General features: G+C 45.5%; 2 protein-coding genes and 1 pseudogene across 3 annotated transcripts in view; 1 reads left to right on the forward strand and 2 right to left on the reverse strand.

Annotated features, from left to right (window-relative positions):
- The window catches only part of LOC108297137 (zinc finger protein 429-like), a 68574-nt gene extending 66184 nt beyond the window's left edge, over positions 1-2390 (reverse strand). Inside the window, exon 1 of the mRNA XM_017519782.2 lies at positions 2315-2390. The gene's annotated coding sequence lies outside the window, so the exon portion shown is untranslated. The remainder of the gene's footprint in view (positions 1-2314) is intronic.
- LOC108297136 overlaps positions 1-2464 on the reverse strand; it is a 47269-nt pseudogene extending 44805 nt beyond the window's left edge. The window contains exon 1 of the transcript XR_005198531.1: positions 2315-2464. The product of XR_005198531.1 is annotated as a zinc finger protein 85-like (transcript). The remainder of the gene's footprint in view (positions 1-2314) is intronic.
- Positions 2465-16309: 13845 nt separating this feature from the next.
- Positions 16310-18932, forward strand: part of LOC108297138 (zinc finger protein 506-like) — a 42425-nt gene continuing 39802 nt past the window's right edge. The window contains 1 exon segment of the mRNA XM_037735304.1: positions 16310-16491. Coding sequence (XP_037591232.1) covers positions 16489-16491 — 3 coding nt within the window. The 5' untranslated portion in view covers positions 16310-16488.

An 18932-nucleotide genomic window follows, 5' to 3' on the forward strand; every position in this document is an offset into this window, starting at 1 on the left:
AAAAAAAAAAAAAAAAAAAGGAAACAGATGTGTCTGACCTATATGTCAAGTCAGGCCATTCAATCCCTTGAAAGATTCTCCCCCCACTCATCCTGCGCATTAAACTTCTCAATGACCAACCTCTCAACAGACACTGCAATTATGCCCCAGTAACTGCCCCAAGTTCATTTTACTTTGCAAGTTCTTGCACCATCTCACTGGGGTGACTTTGTTTTTTTCTGCCTTGTGGGATACTATTTTTTCTTTCACAAATCTTAGAGAATCCAGGGGGCAAAAATTATTTCTGTGTTTTTCTTTCAATATCAGCATCTGATCAACTGACCAGCAATGTATCTCTCTAAGGAATAGAAGCTGGGTTAGGTGAAGTCAATCTTAAAGTCTCAAGGAGCTACCTTTTCAAAGAAAAAGTACACCAGGAGATTGTGCTCAATCCCAGGGTATCTACCTGCTTCCTTGAGGATACACGTCATACCTCAGGCTGTCATATGAGAGAAAATGAGTCAGGAGCTGATATTCATGAGACACTCTAGCCAACACAGCCACCATGACGGGCATCTTGGTTTTTCCCCAGACAGTACTGAAACCCAGGACCAGAAAAAAACTGAAGAGTGGCTGATGACCCATCACTCCATAAAGTTACCAAATGGAAACCTTGACCCAACAATATTCTTTTATTTTTATTTTTTTTATTTTTTCAAGACGGGGTTTCATTATGCTGGTCAGGCTGGTCTTGAACTCCCGACCTCAGGTGATCCGCCCGCCTTGGCCTCCAAAGTGCTTGGATTACAGGCATGAGCCACCACGCCCGGCCGACCCAACAATATTCTTATAAGAACTCTATGCCTAGGGAAGATAAAAGCAAAAGAGGCAGAGATTTTTTTTACAATACAGTGTCAAGGATTATTATTTGCTTTATTCTCATGGGATATATTCACTAACAGAAGACAGTTTTTAAAATAGTGCCATCAAATGCTTTATCAAAACATTATTAATTGAAATATAATCAAATGGACGATAAAATAAATAGTTGATAATGTGCATTACAGAGGGAAAGCTGGCATTTGGGAATGTCAAAGCCACTGGAAATTTAGTATTTTATTGCAAAACAGAGTTAAGCTGGAAGAACAGGGAGTAAGGGGTAGACTTGAGACCCTGCTTGGGACACATGAAAAATGCAGGGACAAAGAAGTCCCTGTGGGCTGTGAAAATAATTCAGTGGCAGGCAATTAATTAGACTGAGGTGGCTTGAGTCCCTGCAGTCCTCCTTTTGAAAAAAATATAAAATGCTTTTTTTTTGGAAATTATACTACATCAGAGAAAACAAAATTTGGGCTTAAACAACTTAACCAACTGCCAATTAAACTTCGATTATATAAGGAGAAAATTGCCAACATGATCGTATAAATCAAGAGACTAGGTAACTGTGCCTAACCAATTACTAAATTTGATTTTCTTCATGCACTTTATAAAAGTCTATTATTCAAGCTCCTTCAACAGACCACAAACTACAAACCATAGCTGAGTGCTCTACAATACTTGAACCACTTTATGATTAAGTGCTTTCATATTATTCGGTGACTTCATTCTTTTTTTTTTTTTTTTTTAAAGACAGTTTCACTTTTGTTGCCCACGCTGGAGAGCAGTGGCGCGATCTCGGCTCACTGCAACCTCCGCCTTCCTGGTCCAAGCGATTTTCCTGCCTCAGCCTCTTGAGCAGGCGCGCGGCACACGTTCGGCTAATTTTTGTATTTTTTTTAATAGAGATGGGTTTCACCATGTTGGCCAGGATGGTCTCAAACACCTGACTTCAGATGAACCACCCACCTCGGCCTCTCAAAGTGCTGGGATTACAGGCGTGAGCCACCGCGATTACCCCCCCCATATGTTTTTAATAGAAAAAAAAAAAAAAAAAAAAGAACTGGAAACCCCACAGGCAAAGAGGAACTGGGAACCCCAAAGACCGAAGCTCTTCCCATTCATTAATCCACACCTCCAGTCAGGATTCTCCCCTGACCACCTTCCCGAGGTATCTGCACAATCTGAGAGAGACGGGGCACTGCGGTGCAGAGCTGCCCAGAGGGGGCTCCAGACCAGGGCACGGTCACTGTGCAGGGATGAGACATGAGCCCCGGGCCCGGCTTTCTGCACCGCCGCCATCTTACGGGCTAAGGGGACTGAGGCCGAGCTGGGCAAGAAGAACTCCGGGTGCAGATTGTGGGGCTGACTGCGGGGAGGCCTGTGTCCCACCACAGCCGCTTCCCACCGGTTTCAATCAGCCCCTCCCCCTCTCGGGATGTCGACAAGGCACTCTCACCATTTCTAGGCTTGCAGGGGGTCCCGGCGTCTTCGCTGTGGATCTCCCAATACCTGCAGGTCACAGGGCCGCCAAGGCTGGGCCTCTAGGAGCAGAAGACACAGAGAAGTGAGGACAAGACCTGGAACTCCGGCTGCAGCGACAGACAAAGGACCCGCCACTTCCTGGAAGCCGCCTTTTCTGCTCCAGCTGCGTGCCTGATTGGACGGTTCCCAGCCAAGCGCTCCTGATTGGATAACACTGAAGTCACCGTCTTTTTAGACCCTGAGTGACAGAAGATGTGCTCAGATGCTGGCTGGGCTGAATGAAGAAAGAGTGACAGCCTAGGCTGCAGTCTTTTCAGACAGGGCTTCCTCCCTGAGCTGAGCCAGGCTCACCCCAGAGGATATTTGCCCTTAACATTGTGTATCATGTTATATACATTAAAAAATAATATATTATATAGCTATTTATCAATGAACAAAGTACAACAACAATTATTCTAACATTTTAGATTTTACGACCTTTCTGGTTTCTGTTCCTTTGAGCGCGCAATCCTCTGAAATAAAATGTGAGCCACGTTTCAAACGATTCTTCTGCCTCAACCTCTTGAGTAGCTGGGATTACAGATCTCTGAACAGATCTGAAAACATAGAATTTTCTTCTCCTGAGGTCCCAACATCATTTCTTCACTGTCTGATCTCTGAAAGAAAGGTGGGCAACAGGCTGTTCAGGCCCTCCACCCGCTTCACGTCAGAGCTGCACTTCAATGTAGCAGCTGTTGGCCATGTGTGTCTCCTGAGTGCCTGGAATGCAGCTGGTCTGAACTACAATGTGCTAGAAAGATAGAATACAGAGTTACTCTTAGGGTTTTTATTTAAAAATGTATATATACACCATTAATAATTACGTGTTACATATTAAAATGACAAGATTTTGAATATATTGGGGTAATTAAGTTGTTACAATCAATTCTACTTGTTTCTTTTATCGTTTAGAGTTTGGCTACTAGAAAATTCAAAATTCACATGTGTGGCTCCCATGTGAACTTTTTCACATGTGAAAGAATGGGGACTCTGATTGTTATGCTGGACCGAGCATAGAAAATTAACACCAAGACAAAAGTATGCCAGATTACAGGGTCTTTATTATGCCGGCGACCACAGAGGACTCACGTCTCTCCAACCTGTGGCGTCGAAAGGAGGGTGCCAAGACTTTTTATACCCGAAAAACCACCTTGGGAGTGCAGGTGCGGAGCGGGGATGCGGATGAAAAGGTTTCGGACATTCCGAGGGCTAGAGGACATGTTGTCACTTCGATTGTTACCTAAGTGGCTTACAGAAGTTAGTTTACACATTGTCTGGGTAGTGATAGAAGTCACAGATCTTAGTTACTTATTACAAGTCACAGGAGCCAGGATGGAATTAGCTTGGGCTGCTTATTTTAGTTATTACCGGTAAGCAAAGGCTAGCAATTCTGGCAGTTACTGATAAGAAAAGGCAAGCAGCTTTACATAGTTTGCAGAACAAACTAGCAGTTCTATTTACAGAAGCCGAGGCCAGCAGTTATTGTGAGGAGAATGGGGCAGCCATTGCAACTTATTTTTTTAAAAACAGTTTTGTATTTTATAAAATGGCATTGCTCAGGTTCTGGCTGTAGGCCAGCACATGATGACAGAGCGAGACTTCATTTAAAAACAAACGAACCACTGCTCACCACCTGTGGCCCACCTTTCTCTCAGAGATCAGACAGTGAACAAATGATGATGGGACCACAGGGGAAGAAAAGTCTATGTCTTCAGATCTGTTCACAGTCCTGACCTGTAATGTTTACATAGAAAGAAAATAGATTACAGGCAAACTGCTTTTGCTATTTGCCATTGATCTTAATACTCAGGCTGTGGTTATCTGTTTTCTCCTGTGCTGTGGGAAATTGAGTGAATGTAAGCCCTGATCACATGCATACGTGTCCACACGTCCACATGTATTTCTGCATTTCTCAGCATTATCTTACCAGACATCTAACTGTATATCGGAAAAAAAAATCAGTATTTTTATGGTGCCCAAGGTTATAAGGTTACTAGTAATCAACCTGTCGTTAAATCTTGGCATTCTGTGGGAGGCCGAGGCGGGTGGATCATGAGGTCAAGAGATCGAGACCATCCTGGTCAACACGGTGAAACCCCGTCTCTACAAAAAAAAATACAAAAAATTAGCTGGGCATGGTGGTGCGTGCCTGTAATCCCAGCGACTCAGGAGGCTGAGGCAGGAGAATTGCCTGAACCCGGGAGGCGGAGGTTGCGGTGAGCCGAGATCGTGCCATTGCACTCCAGCCTGGGTAACAAGAGCGAAACTCCTCTGTCTCAAAAAAAAAATAATAATAATAATAATAATCTTGGCATTCTATTGGCACTGGGTGCATGTATTAGCTATGGCAGCATAACAAACTATCCAGAACAGATTAGCTCATAACTGAAATGCTCAACCATGTAGGCTGGGCTCAGTGGGGCCATTTTTTTTGGTCTTAGCTGAGGTCCTTCAGCCATGTATCATGAGCTGCTCATTAACTAGAAAAGCAGCTGTGCTTCCAGAGGTGAACTTCTGCTTTTGGGGCTGTCAACAGGGGCACTTTGCTTCTCCTCTGCATAGTATCTTATCCTCCAGCTGGCTAAAATAGGCTTTTTCAAAAATATGGGAGCACTCTGAAAGAAAAACAGAAGGAGGCCTCGGTGGTGGCTCACACCTGTAATCCCAGAACTTGAGTAGGCCAAGTGGGGCCTGGCCCACATAGTAAAACCCCTTCTCTACTAAAAATACAAAAATTAGCTGGGTGTAGTGGCACACACATGTAATCCTAGTTACTCAGGAGGCAGAGGCAGGAGAATTGCTTGAACCCAGGAGACGGAGGTTGCAGCAAGCCAAGATCACACCATTGAAGTGTTCCAGCCTGGGCAACAAGAGCCATACCACCCTCTGTCTTAAAAAAGAAAAAAAGAATTATGCACAGAAAAAGCAAAATGACTTACAGAAAATAGTAGTGAGGTACAGAAACAGCCAGATTCATTATAGTTTAAGATTTGGCTTATTTTAAGCCGGGCGCGGAGGCTCACGCCTATAATCCCAGCACTTTGGGAGGCTGAGGTGGGCGGATCACCTGAGGTCAGGAGTTCGAGACCAGCCTGACCAATATGGTGAAACCCCAACTTAAAAAAAAAAAAAAAAAGATTTGGCTTATTTTAATATGGTTTGAACAGTTGATGGTCTTTTATTGGCAAAAACATAGTGGTTGGTACAAGAATAAGTTACAATCTACTTATATATCAGGTTGGGTTTTAGTTTACCATGTACAGAAAAAACCATTGAACAAAATTAAACATAAAAAGGATCAGCCTGAGGCTATAATTAATTTATTAATATCTCCCTTGTAACTATCTTCTCAATTTTGAGAAATAAAACAAACTTTAGACAATCATATTACTTTGTCACCATCACTAATGTACTTATTTAGTCTCATAATCCACTGTTAAATAGCAGAACTGTGGGTTTTATAAAGTAAAAATATGACATGGTCATTGCCTTATAAACTGCATACCTCGACCATACATCGGCTTTCCACCAAAACTGCTCTCTGTAACCCTAATGTGACAGGCAAGCAGTCCAAACCAATGCCATTTTGGCCCCTGTGCCATTTTAAGACTTGTAATAACTAAGGTCCGTAATTTCCACCCTACCCAGACAATATGTAAACTAATGCTAATCTTGACTTCTGAGAACCACTTAAGTAACAATCGGAATGTGCAAAACCCCCTGGCCCTTAGAATGTCCGAGGCCCCTCACCCTCACCCCCACCCAGGAGGTGGTTTACGGACATAAAAGGTCTTGACACCCTCCTTTCAGGGCCACGGGTTAGAGAGACTGGAGTCTTCTGAGGCCGGTGGCAATAAAGACCCTGTAATTTGGCCTAGTCTTTGTCTCAGTGGTGATTCCGAGCTTGCTCTGTTACAACAAAAACAAGGACTTCAGATTATTATTTTTTAAAAGAATTAGAGTAGAGGAGACCTCCTTGTATCGAAATCTCCTGTTCACAAAAGGAAAACAAGACCTGGCCAGTTTTAAAATCCATGTATTTCTTTAAATTTTGAGTTTGACTATATCACATTTAGCATGAATGACTCCATTTGGTTTGGTTTGGTTTGGTGTGTTTGGGCCTACTGAACAAGCTCAGTCCAGAGTGTTGGCCTCCAATAATTTTGTTTAAAAAATTTCCTTCTTTTGCTGGGCATGGTGGTTAACGCCTGTAATCCCAGCACTTTGGGAGGCTGAGGAGGGAGGATCACAAGGTCGGGAGTTGGAGATCAGCCTGAACAACATGGTGAAACCCTGTCTCTATTAAAAATTTTAAAATTAGCTGGGTGTGGTGGTTTGTGCCTGTAATCTCAGCTGCCCACGAGGCTGAGGCGGAACAATTGCTTGAACCCATGAGGCAAAGGTTTCAGTGGGCCAAGACTGCACCACCGCACTTCAGTCTGGGCGACAGAGTAAGACTCTGTCTCAAAGAAGAAGAAAAATTTTCCCCTTTTGATTAAGTTTTCACATAGGTCAGTGTGTGACCAAAACTCAGGGTCTTAATTTTCATTATTTTTGGTTTTTGTTCTTAACAGGTCATTCATAGGTTATGGTGTTCTCATGGTCATACACATCTTCAAGTTTTCATCATTCCAGTTAAAGAGAGAAAATGACATTCTGGAGATGCTAAGATTTATAACTTTTGAGATAATAGAGTAGAGTTGAAAGACTGTTATTTTGCCGGGTGCGGTGGCTCAAGCCTGTAATCCCAGCACTTTGGGAGGCCGAGGCGGGTGGATCACGAGGTCAAGAGATCGAGACCATCCTGGTCAACAAGGTGAAACCCCGTCTCTACTAAAAATACAAAAAATCGGCTGGGCATGGTGGCGCGTGCCTGTAATCCCAGCTACTCAGGAGACTGAGGCAGGAGAATTGCCTGAACCCAGGAGGTGGAGGTTGCGGTGAGCCGAGATCGCGCCATTGCACTCCAGCCTGGGTAACAAGAGCGAAACTCCATCTCGAAAAAAAAAAAAAAAAAAGAAAGACTGTTATTTTGACTTTCAGGAAATAATATCAAGAGTTTAAAGTATGCTTTTTGTTTGTTTTTTTTGAGACAAAGTCTCACTCTTGTCTCCCAGGCTGGAGTGCAATGGCACAATCTTGGCTCACTGCACCTTCTGCCTTCCAAGTTCAAGCAGTTCTTCTGCTTCAGCCTCCCATGTAGCATTAAAGGCATATGCCACTATGCCCCGCTAATTTTTGTATTATTAGAAGAGATGGGGTTTCACCATGTTGGCCAGGCTGGTCTCGAACTTCTGACCTCAGGTCATCCACATGCCTTGGCCTCCCAAAGTGCTGGGGTTACAGGCATGAGCCACTGCACCCACCCTAAAGTGTGCTTTTTAGCCAAGGTTCTCATGAATTAACCAATTAAGATTAAATAGATCAAATACATTGTCTACTCATTTCAACCAAGCAGTTTGTTCATGAATTTCCTACAACTGAATCTCTGCAATACTCGATGCATTTATTCATGTGCAATTATAAATACTAGCACTTGTGCAGATGCTTCTCTGTTTATCCGGTAAGTAAACTAGACAAATTCTTTATTTTATTTTTTTATTTTTTATTTTTTTTTTTTAAGACGGGGTTTCACCATGTTGGTCAGGCTGGCCTTGAACTCCCGACCTCAGGTGATCCGCCCGCCTTGGCCTCCAAAGTGCTTGGATTACAGGCGTGAGCCACTGCGCCCGGCCGATAAATTCTTTTATTTGGCACTTTAGTATATTTTAGAGTTTATCATGTAACCATAACCTCTACAGTGGAATGTGCTATAGAGCCTATTATGGGAAATAAATTTCTTTTTTTTTTTTTTTTGAGACGGAGTTTCACTCATGTTACCCAGGCTGGAGTGCAATGGCGCAATCTCGGCTCACCGCAACCTCTGCCTCCTGGATTCAGGCAATTCTCCTGCCTCAGCCTCCTGAGTAGCTGGAATTACAGGCACGCACCACCATGCCCAGCTAATTTTTTGTATTTTTAGTAGAGACGGGGTTTCACCATGTTGACCAGGATGGTCTCAATCTCTTGACCTCGTGATCCACCCGCCTCGGCCTCCCAAAGTGCTGGGATTACAGGCTTGAGCCACCGTGCCCGGCCTACCTAAGTAGATTTCTACACGTCGGAGTCCCTTTTCTGCACCCCTCAAGCTGCCACATCCACTTTCACTTCTGGTGTGTCCAAACCCTACAGCAAGGTTGGTGAGCCCCACTCCTACCCAGAGGGGCAAACTTTGCTGCTCTTTGAGGGTACAGCTGGGCTTTGGGAATAAAATACAGAAATCGATTGTAAAAGAGGTTCTCTCCTTCCAGGTGGTGTTCACAGGCACTAGGCCTATTGCAAAAGAAGTAAGGAGAAAGGAGAAGGAGGAGGACAGAAGGCTTAATGACTGGAAGCAGACAATAGAAGTAAATAAAAAGAACTAGTCTGATGGCTGCATCCGATTTAGGCGCAGCTTGAGGGCGTCCGACCTGGGCTTGGGGACCCTTGTCTCTTGCTGTGTTGTGTTGGCCTTCTTGATGCGGAAATCATGAATCCCAGCAGGAATGCCATCCACTTTTAGGGCCGTGGGTGTGGTAAGGATGACAGTGTGAGGTTCTTTTCAAGCAGGAAAGAGTCCTTCCTTCTGGAACTTTTTGACATACACCAGGTTGCCAGGACCGAAGAGGTGGCAGGGCCCCGTCAGGTCAGGAACCGGATTAGGGTGTGCTCCCTGGATGAGCGGCTGGATGATATCTTGAGCCTGTTGGAGAGACTGCAGGTACTGTAATAAATTAGCTTGGGATATCTCTGCTAACTGAGTGTCCCTCAGTTTAGGCAAGATAGGTGGGGCCCTCCCGTGCAGGGTTTTAAAAGGAGAGAATCCCACCTTGTATGAGGTGCATCTAACTCTGAGAAGGTCTAAAAGAAGGAGTTTTATCCAATTTTCACCAGTCTCCAAAATTAATTTTATAAGAGTACTTTTTTTTTTTTTTAGAATTGTTTTCATTTTTTTTTTTTTTTTAAAGATGGGGTTTCACCATGATGGCCAGGCTGGTCTTGAACTCCTGACCTCAGGTGATCCACCCACCTTGNTTTAAAGATGGGGTTTCACCATGATGGCCAGGCTGGTCTTGAACTCCTGACCTCAGGTGATCCACCCACCTTGGCCTCCCAAAGTCCTAGGATTACAGGCATGAGCCATTGCGCCTGGCCTGTAAGAGTACTTTTCAAAAGTATGATTCATGCATTACTCAAGAGGCTGAGGCAGGAGAATTGCTTGTACCTGGAATGCAGAGGTTGCAGTGAGTTGAGAGCACACCATTGCACTCAGGTGTGGGCAACAAGAATGAAACCTTGTCCAAATAAATAAATAAACAAACAGAAAAACATGGGGGGGGTGGCGCGGTGGCTTACACCTTTAATCTCAGTACTTTGGGAGATCAAGGCGAACAGATTTTTCTGTCTACGACTGGCACCAAAGAGCCAGGAGCTTTTCACCTTCGAATAGGAGGACCCCCAAACATGAAGGAAGATGCAAATGACCTGGACCCGTTTGCCCCAGGGATTTAAAAGCTCTCCCACATTGTTCAGTGAGGCACTCACTGCAGACCTAAGCTGCCTTCCCACGAGAGGACCTCAACTGCACACTGGTGCCACACGTGGACGACCTTCTTCTCGCCAGCAGGGGGCGGAAGGACTGCTGGGAAGGGACCAAGGCGCTGCTGCAGCTCCCTACAGAGGCAGGATATAAAGTCTCATGGAAAAGGTCCAAATCTGCAGACAACAGGTGAGGTACCTGGGGTTCATCATCACCAAAGGACACCAGTCCCTGGGACCAGAGAGAAAAAGGGTGATTGGCTCCATGCTCGCTCCCAACACCCAGCGGAAGCTCCAGGAGTCTCTCAGGGTGACATGTTTCTGCCGCATGTGGATTCCCGGCTTCTCGGACATAGCAAGGCCCCTCTATGGGGCCCTAACTGGGCCGGAATATAGGCCCCTTGAGTAAGGTGAGAGCCAAGACATGGCCTTCTGGGAAATCAAGGCACTGCTCCTAAGTGCCCAAGCAGCAGGTACTTCCAGATATTACCTGAGAATTCAATCTACTAGTTCAGGAGAGAAACAAAACAGCACTTGGGGTCCTCACCCAGACCACTGGGCCTTGGCAGAGACCAGTAGCATATCTGTCTAAACAGTTGGATGCAGTGGCACTGGGATGACCCCTTGTCTCTGAGCCTTAGCCGCCACAGTCACTCTGATGAAGGAAGCTGACAAGCTAACCTTGGGCCAGACTGTCCATATCAAAGTGCCCCACTCGGTGTCCACCCTTATGAGCAGTCAGGGGCACCGGTGGCTCTCAAATGCCTGTTTAACCCACTGCCAAGGGCTGCTCTGTAAAAAACCATGGGTCACCATTGAGACTGTGTGTGGCTTCAACTCAGCCACATTTCTACCCACAGAGGAGGGAGCCCCAGATCACGACTGTGAGGAGGTGGTAGATGAGGTCACCCAGACCTTAAGGACTGTCTCCTCCCAAAGGCAGACTTAAACCTGTTCACTGATGGAAGCAGCTATGTCCAAAATGGGGAGAGGTAGGCAGGGTATGCAGTCACCACCGCCACTGAAGGCAGCCCCCTTGCCCAGAGGCTGGTCAGCACAATGGGCATAATTACATGCCCTCATTCAAGCCCTGTGCCACGCTAAAGATAAAGCGGCCAATATTTATACTGACTCCAAATACGCCTTGGCAACTGTCCGCATACATAGGCGATATACAAGGAAAGAGGGCTGCTAACAGCAGGAGGAAAAGATATCAAAAATAAGAAAGAAATTCTGGCCAGGCATGGTGGCTCATGCCTGTAATCCACGCACTTTGGAGGCCAAGGCGGGCGGATCACCTGAGGTCGGGAGTTCAAGACCAGCCTAACCAACATGGCGAAACCCCGTCTAACTAACTAAATAAATAAATAAAGGAAGAAATTCTCAGACTGCTAGAGGCAGTTTGGAAGCCCAAAGAGGTAGCTGTCATACATTGCAAGGGCCACCACAGAGGCACTGATCTTATCTCTATAGGAAACTGGTTGGCTCCGCCCACTTGTTCACAGTCACCCCTTGGCTCTGAAAGGATGTAGGAAAGCCAGAATACTCTAAGGAAGAAAACCAGTGGGCAAAGCAGAGTGCTGGGGGATGGTGGCTACTCCCTGACAACAGATGGGTGGTGCCTGGGAACTTGGCTCATACCGCCATTGCTCAGTGCCATCGTCTCCCCCGCCTAGGTAAAATGCTCTGGAGACCTTACACAACAGGTATTACTATGCTGCAACCCTCCCCAAACTCTGTGCTGCTGTAAGCAATCAGTGCCTTGCCTCTGCTAAAAACAACCCCCCACAGCGGCTGAAATCTGCCCCAGGGGTGCAACGGGTTGGGGGGCTACTCCTTTGAGAACATGGAGGTGGACTTCATTGAAGTCGAGCCCAGTAAAGTGTACAAATACTTACTGGTCCTTGCATGTACATACTCAGGCTGGGCAGAGACACTGCCAGCTAGGACGGAAAGCACCCGAAAGGTGGTGAAAGTCCTACTCTGTGAAATTGCTCATGGATACGGGATTCCACTCACCATACACAGTGACAATGGGCCAGTGTTTGTGGCAGAGATCATCCAAGCCCTCACCAGCGTGCTCCAGATTAAGTGGAAACTTCATACAGCCTACAGGCCACAATGTTCAGGAAAGTAGAGCGTATGAATCGAACCCTGAAGGTTACACTAGCAAAGCTGTGTCAGGAAACCCAGGCTTCCTGGGTAGATATGCTTCCCCTAGCCCTGTTGAGGTCACGGTGTACACCAGGACCCGCTGGTTACTCACCCTTTGAAATCCTATTTGGGAGCCCCCCCCCCACATCTGGTTAACAAAATAAGAGGAGACCTCAGACAGCTAGGGGAAACAAGCATGGCCTCCCAGCTGCAGGCATTGGGAAATGTGCTGTCTCAGGTCAGTGAGTCTGTAATAGAAAGAGCACCTATCGTGCCGGGCGTGGTGGCTCACGCCTGTAATCCTAGCACTTTGGGAGGCTGAGGTGGGCGGATCACCTGAGGTCAGGAGTTCGAGACCAGCCTGACCAATATGGTGAAACCCCGTCTTAAAAAAAAAAAAAAAAAAAAAAAAGAGCACCTATCTCCCTAGCCAGTCCAGTACATCCCCTCCAACCTGGGGACCAGGTCTGGGTGAAAGACTGGAAAAACGAACCCCTTCAACCTGTCTGGACAAGGCCCCATATTGTAATCCTTGTCACCCCAACTGCTCTCAAAGTTGCAGGAGTCCTTCTGTGGGTACACTATCATTAAGAGCCCTTTTGGCGGGCCCGGTGGCTCATGCCCGTAATCCCGGCACTTTGGGAGGCCAAGGAGGGCAAACCTTGAGGTCAAGAGTTTGAGACCAGACTGACAAACATGGTAAAACCCCATCTCTACTAAAAATACAAAAAGTACCAGGCGTGGCAGCATGCACCTGTAATCCCAACTACTTGGGAGGCTGAGGCAGGAGAATCGCTTGAACCTGGGAGGCGGAGATTGCAGTGAGTGGAGATCGCGCCACTGCACTCCAGCCTGGGCGACAGAGGAAAACTCCATCTGAAAAAAAAAAAAAAAAGCTTTTTCTACATGTAAGCTTAATATCTTAATTTGTTGCTGAAGCAAGTTACCACTACCAGGGAGGCCGGTACATTCATAACCAGTGATGTTTGTAAGCATCTAGATTACTGGGGAGGGGAACATTATTCCAGATGATGAATGGAATTAATGGCCACCCTTACGTGCATCTCCCTGTCCAGTGTGGGGACAGTTATTGCCACCCATAGGATCTGCATATCCAGAGGGCCCCCCAGGGGATAGCAACACAGCTACTGCAATCACAGTGTACTAATTTGTAATTAAAATAGGAAAGAGACTGTGTTTCATTGGGGGCAATGTTGATTTGGAGTATGTGTTGACAATTGTCTGGAGAAACCCCAGAGTAACTTTAGAAGAGCCATTTAGGCTTCCAGACAAAGGGGGCGCTATATGGAATCTGGCCACCAGCACAGCAGGTTTCCAATATATACTGTTCCAGGCATATTGGGCAGGATATCAAGGCTTTTGACAAAAGGACAGGGTTTGGTTCACCTTTTGTTTGACTTAAGCAAAGCTAAATTGCTTAGTAGGGTCGAAGGAAGTCCAGAGTGGATTGCAAGTGTTGTTGTTGTGGCCCCATTAGTAATGACGTAGTTATTCAGAAATGTTGTCATGGACAATTCTCTAAGGTATCCCATTCCTGGTGGCCTCTGGCAATTCGACCAGTAGCCAACATTGACTGCAGTTGGGTTTTGTTGTAACTGTGGTTACCCAGTTGAATTTATTCTTGGCCTCAGACACAAAGACACAGGTGCTGACAATTAGTAAATAGGCTATTTCCTGCAATAGCAAAAATGGAGGGAAACATATTGTTTTTCATCTTTGGGACATTGTACTATACCTTTATTTTTTGCTCCCATGGCTATCAGGTAACCAGCATTAAGGGCGGGGTCTGATGGATGCTGTACCCATATTTTGGCTACAGGATTTAAGTTACCTTTACCAGTGGCTCTGAATTCCCCAGTTCTGTATGTAGCCTGTGTGGGGGCAGAGATTTCCTCAGCAGTTAATTGTTGACAAAGTATCCCTAACAATCAAGCAGCCCGCATCTACAGTTTTATAGCAAAAGAATCTGGAGTGGTATTATATAAAATGACCTTTAACTCTCCCCAGTAATCACTATCAATTATACTGTCACACATTATAATACCTCTCATTGCAAGGCTTGAACATGTAATTCATTCATCTGCATTCAAGTTTGCAGTTATGGTAGAAATTGTGGCCTGTTGCTCTTCCTGCTGATTAAAATAGTCTATCAAGAGAAAGCAGAGATGCATGAACAGAAACTTGGAAAACACGACCAGGCACGGTGTCTCACACCTGTAATCCCAGCATTTTGGGAGGCTGAGCTGGGTGGATCACAATATCAGGAGATTGAGACCTTCCTGGCCAACATGGTAAAACCCCATCTCTGCTAAAAATAAAAAAATTAGCTGGATGTGGTGGCACGGGGCTGTAATCCCAGCTACTCAGGAGGCTGAGCGAGGAGAATCACTTGAATTGAGGGGGCAGAGACTGCAGTGAAGTGAGTTCGTGCCACTGCACTCCAGCCTAGCAACAGAGCTAGAATCTGTCTCAAAAAAGAAAAAAAAAAATCGAAAAAAAGTGATAATGGCAGTGTGCTCCAGGATTCAGATATCTTTCCAGTATTGTTTTCTTCAATCCTTTTAATTCCCAATTAACTATTTGTTTCATTGCCATTGGGGCATTCAGGTAGTAAGACCATTTGCTACTGACCAAAAGTTGGTATACGGTGACAAATCCCTCTGGGCTCCTCCTGAATAGCTTGGAGGACCACTACTAGTTCAGCTAACTGGCTGCTCCCACTTCTTTAATCAGAAATGCCTAAGTTTTTAACAGGATTATAAGCCATGGCCTTCAAGCATGGTGTCCCAGCAATGTATTTGGCGGATGCATTAGTAAACCAAGCATGTTTCTGATCCTCTGGGCTTAGTTTTTTATTTTTATTTATTTTTTGAGATGGAGTTTGGCTCTTGTTGCCCAAGCTGGAGTGCAATGGTGCAATCTTGGCTCACTGCAACCTCCATCTCCTGTGTTCAAATGATTCTCCTGCCTCAGCCTCCCAAGTATCTGGGATTACAGGCACATGCCATCACACCTAGGTAATTTTTTGTATTTTTAATAGAAACAGTGTTTTCACCTTGTTGGCCAGGTTGATCTCGAACTCCTGACCTCAAATAATCCACCCGCATCGACCTCCCAAAGTGCAGGGATTACAGGTATGAGCCACTGTGCCTGGCCTGATTAGCTCTTTTTTTTTTTTTTTGAGACTGTTTTGCTCTTGTTGCCCAGGCTGGAGTGCAATGGCATGATCTTGGCTCACTGCAACTTTAACCTCCCTGGTTCAAGCAATTCTTCTGCTTCAGCCTCCTGAGTAGCTGGGATTACAAGCACCTGCCACCACGCCCGGCTAATTTTGTATTTTTAGTAGAGAAGGGGTTTCTCCATGTTGATCAGGCTGGTCTCAAACTCCTGATCTGCCTCAGCCTCCCAAAGTGCTGGGAATACACGTGTGAGCCACAATGCTTGGCCCTAAATGATTTTTTCTATCTCCTATAACAGTTTGAAATTACCTAAAGTTTGTTTCAAATTGAAAAAAATAAAAAGAATGTAGGTAAAAATAAAATATAAAACGTTAAAATAATTACAAGAATTACAAAATACATATGTGAATCTAGAGTGGTCAAAAATGACAAATTTGATTTATTTATAAGATTTTTTCTTTTTAACAATTTTTTTTTTTTTTTTTTTGAGAAAGTCTCACTCTGTCTCCCAGGCTGGAGTGCAATGGTGTGATATCGGCTCACTGCAACTTCTGCCTCCTGGGTTCAATCGATTCTCCTGCCTCAGTGTCCCAAGTAGCCGGGACTACAGGCACACGCCACCACACCCAGATAATTTTTAGCAGAGACAGGGTTTCTCCACGTTGGTCAGGCTAATCTCCAACTCCCGACTTCAGATGATCCGCCGACCTCGGCCACCCAAAGTGCTGGGATTTCGGGCGTGAGCCACCGCGCCCAGCCCCAAAATTTTATGTATTATTAATATGACAACAAAATACTTCTGTTCACCTTTTGAATACATTCAAAAAGAGAGAGTCTTTCTTCACTCAGTCTAGCATCCGATCACATCTTCTGTCACTCAAGGCTTGAGGGGGCAGGGCCTTAAGCATTATCCAATCAGGGACGCTTGGCTGGAAACCGTCCAATCACGCACCCAGCTGGAGCGAACTGAACGGCTTCCGGGCTTGGCGGGCCTTTGTCTTTTGCTGCAGCCGGAGCTTCAGGTTTCGTTTTTACTGCTCTGTCCTCTGCTCCTACAGGCCCAGCCTCTGTGGGCCTGTGACCTGCAGGTATTGGGAGATCCACAGCTAAGACACTGGGACCCACTGGAAGCCTAGAAATGGTGAGAGTGCTGGGTCGACATCCCGAGAGAGGGGAGGGACTTGTTGGAACCGGTGGGAAGTGGCTGTGGCGGGACACAGGCCTCCCCGCTGTCAGTCCCACAATCTGCTCCCTAAGTTTTCCTTGCCTAACTCAGCCTCAGTTTCCTTCAGCCATAAGATGGCGGCTGCTCTGACAGCCGGTTCCCCGGCGACCTGTCTCTTCCCTGCGCAGTGACTGTGTCCTGACCTGGCGCCCTCTCTGGGCAGCTCTGCACCCGCAGCGCCGCGTCTCTGCCAGTTTGTGCAGGGACCACGGGAGAGTCGTCAGGGGAGAATCCTGACTCGGGGTGCGGGTTTATGAATTTGGTCCCTGGGGTTCACAGTTTCCCTTTTCTCTTATTAAAAATGTATGCCTTGGCTCATGCCTGTAATCCCAGCACTTTGAGAGGTGGAGGCGGGGGCATCACTTGACGTAAGGAGTTGTTAGGACAACGAAGTTTCTCCAAAGACTCGACTTCCTGGTCGTAAATTGTAAAAGTTGTATAAATCATCCCTACCCTTCTTCCCCCTTCTCCTTTTCTCGCAAAATCCCGCGTTTACTCTACTTGGAAAAAGTTTGGGTCTAAGCCAACAGTGATTAGCTTAGATTGTACGGTCTGACCCCAGCCAATAGGGGAAGGACCCTTTACTGGCCGGTGGTGATGGCTCCCGCCTGTAATCCCTGCACTTTGGGAGTCCGAGACGGGTAGATTACCTAAAGTCAGAAGTTTGAGACCAGCCTGGTCAACCAACATGAGGAAACCCTGTCTCTACTAAACACAGAAAAAAAATAGCAGCGAGTGGTGGCAGGCGCCTGTAATCCCTGCTCCTCGAGGGGCTGAGGCAGAATTGCTTGTACCCCGGTAGCGGAGGTTGCAGTGAGCCGCTCGTCCCCTTGCATTCTAGCCTGGGCAAGAAGAGCAAAACTCCGTCTCAAAAAAAAAAAAAGGAAGCGTCTTAAAATTGTCTTCCCTTATGTAAACTCTGTGTTTGAGTAAGTTCACTGGATTTTTCAAACACTTAGATTTAAAAACCAAGTAAATAACTCTGACGTGGAAATTAAAGCTTGAACCTAGTGACTCCAAGCTAAGGTTAATAATAAACTTGCAGCTGGAGGTTTTGTGTTGTTTGTTTTGTTTTTTGTTTTTTTGAGGGCGTTTTGCTCTTGTTGCCCAAACTGGAGTGCAGTGGAGCAATCTTGGCTCACTGCAACAGCTGCTTGTTCAAGCTGTTCTCCTACCTCAGCTTCTGGAGTAGCCTGGACCACAGACATGCATCCTCACGTACAGTTAATTTTGTTTTTGTTTTTGTTTTTGTTTTTTTTTGAGATGGAGTTTCACTCATGTTACCCAGGCTGGAGTGCCATGGCGCGATCTCGGCTCACCGCAACCTCCGTCTCCTGGGTTCAGGCAATTCTCCTGCCTCAGCCTCCTGAGTAGCTGGGATTACAGGCACGCACCACCATGCCCAGCTAATTTTTTGTATTTTTAGTAGAGACGGGGTTACTCCATGTTGGTCAAGCTGGTCTCGGAACTCCCGACCTGAGGTGATCTGCCCACCTTGGCCTCCCAAAGTGCTGGGATTCCAGGTGAGAGCCACCACACCTGGCCCTAAATGATTTATTTTTATCTCCTATAGTAGTTTGAAATTACTTAAAGGTTGTTTCAAATTGAAAAAATAAAAAGTGGATAAAAATAAAATATAAAAAGTTAAAAAATTATAAGAGATTACAAAATACATATGTAAAAATCTAGAGTGATCAGAAATGACAACTATATTTATAGGGTTTTATTAAAATTAGCTTTAGTATTGATAATACACTATTACCAAAATAAAAGTTGATTTTCTCTTGAGCAAAAAATTTATGTGTTATTTATATGACAGAAAATTCTTCTGTTTCCTTTTTGAATACATTCAAAATGAGAGAGAAAGTAAAACAGAGATGAAATTTTCCCATGCTCTGGGGATGGACCTGGCTCATCTCAGGGAGGCTGTTTGTAAAGGCTGCAGCTTAGGCTGGCTCTCTTACTTTCTCTTTCTCTTTTTCTTCTTTTCTTTTTTCTTTTCCCTTCCTTCCTTCCTCCCTCCCTTCTTCCCTCCCTCCCTTCCTTCCTGTCTTCCTTCTTTCCTTCCTCTCTCTTTCTTTCTTTCTTTCTGATGGAGTGCATTGCATAACATTGTTGAAATGATGTGTTTTCTGTTTGTAAATATTTTCCATGAGAAGAAAGCAAAGAATAATCTCTGACACTGTATTGTGAAAAAATCTGTGCCTCTTTTTCTTTTTTTTTTTTTTTTTTTATTTCGGGGTTTCACTATGTTGGTCAGGCTGGGCTTGAACTCCCGACCTCACGTGATCCGCCTACCGTGGCCTCCAAAGTGCTTGGATTACAGGTGTGAGCCACCACGCCTGGCCCTTCTTTTT

The sequence above is a fragment of the Cebus imitator genome, unplaced genomic scaffold (genome assembly GCF_001604975.1).
Source record: "Cebus imitator isolate Cc_AM_T3 unplaced genomic scaffold, Cebus_imitator-1.0 Scaffold775, whole genome shotgun sequence".
Taxonomy (NCBI): Eukaryota; Metazoa; Chordata; class Mammalia; order Primates; family Cebidae; genus Cebus; species Cebus imitator.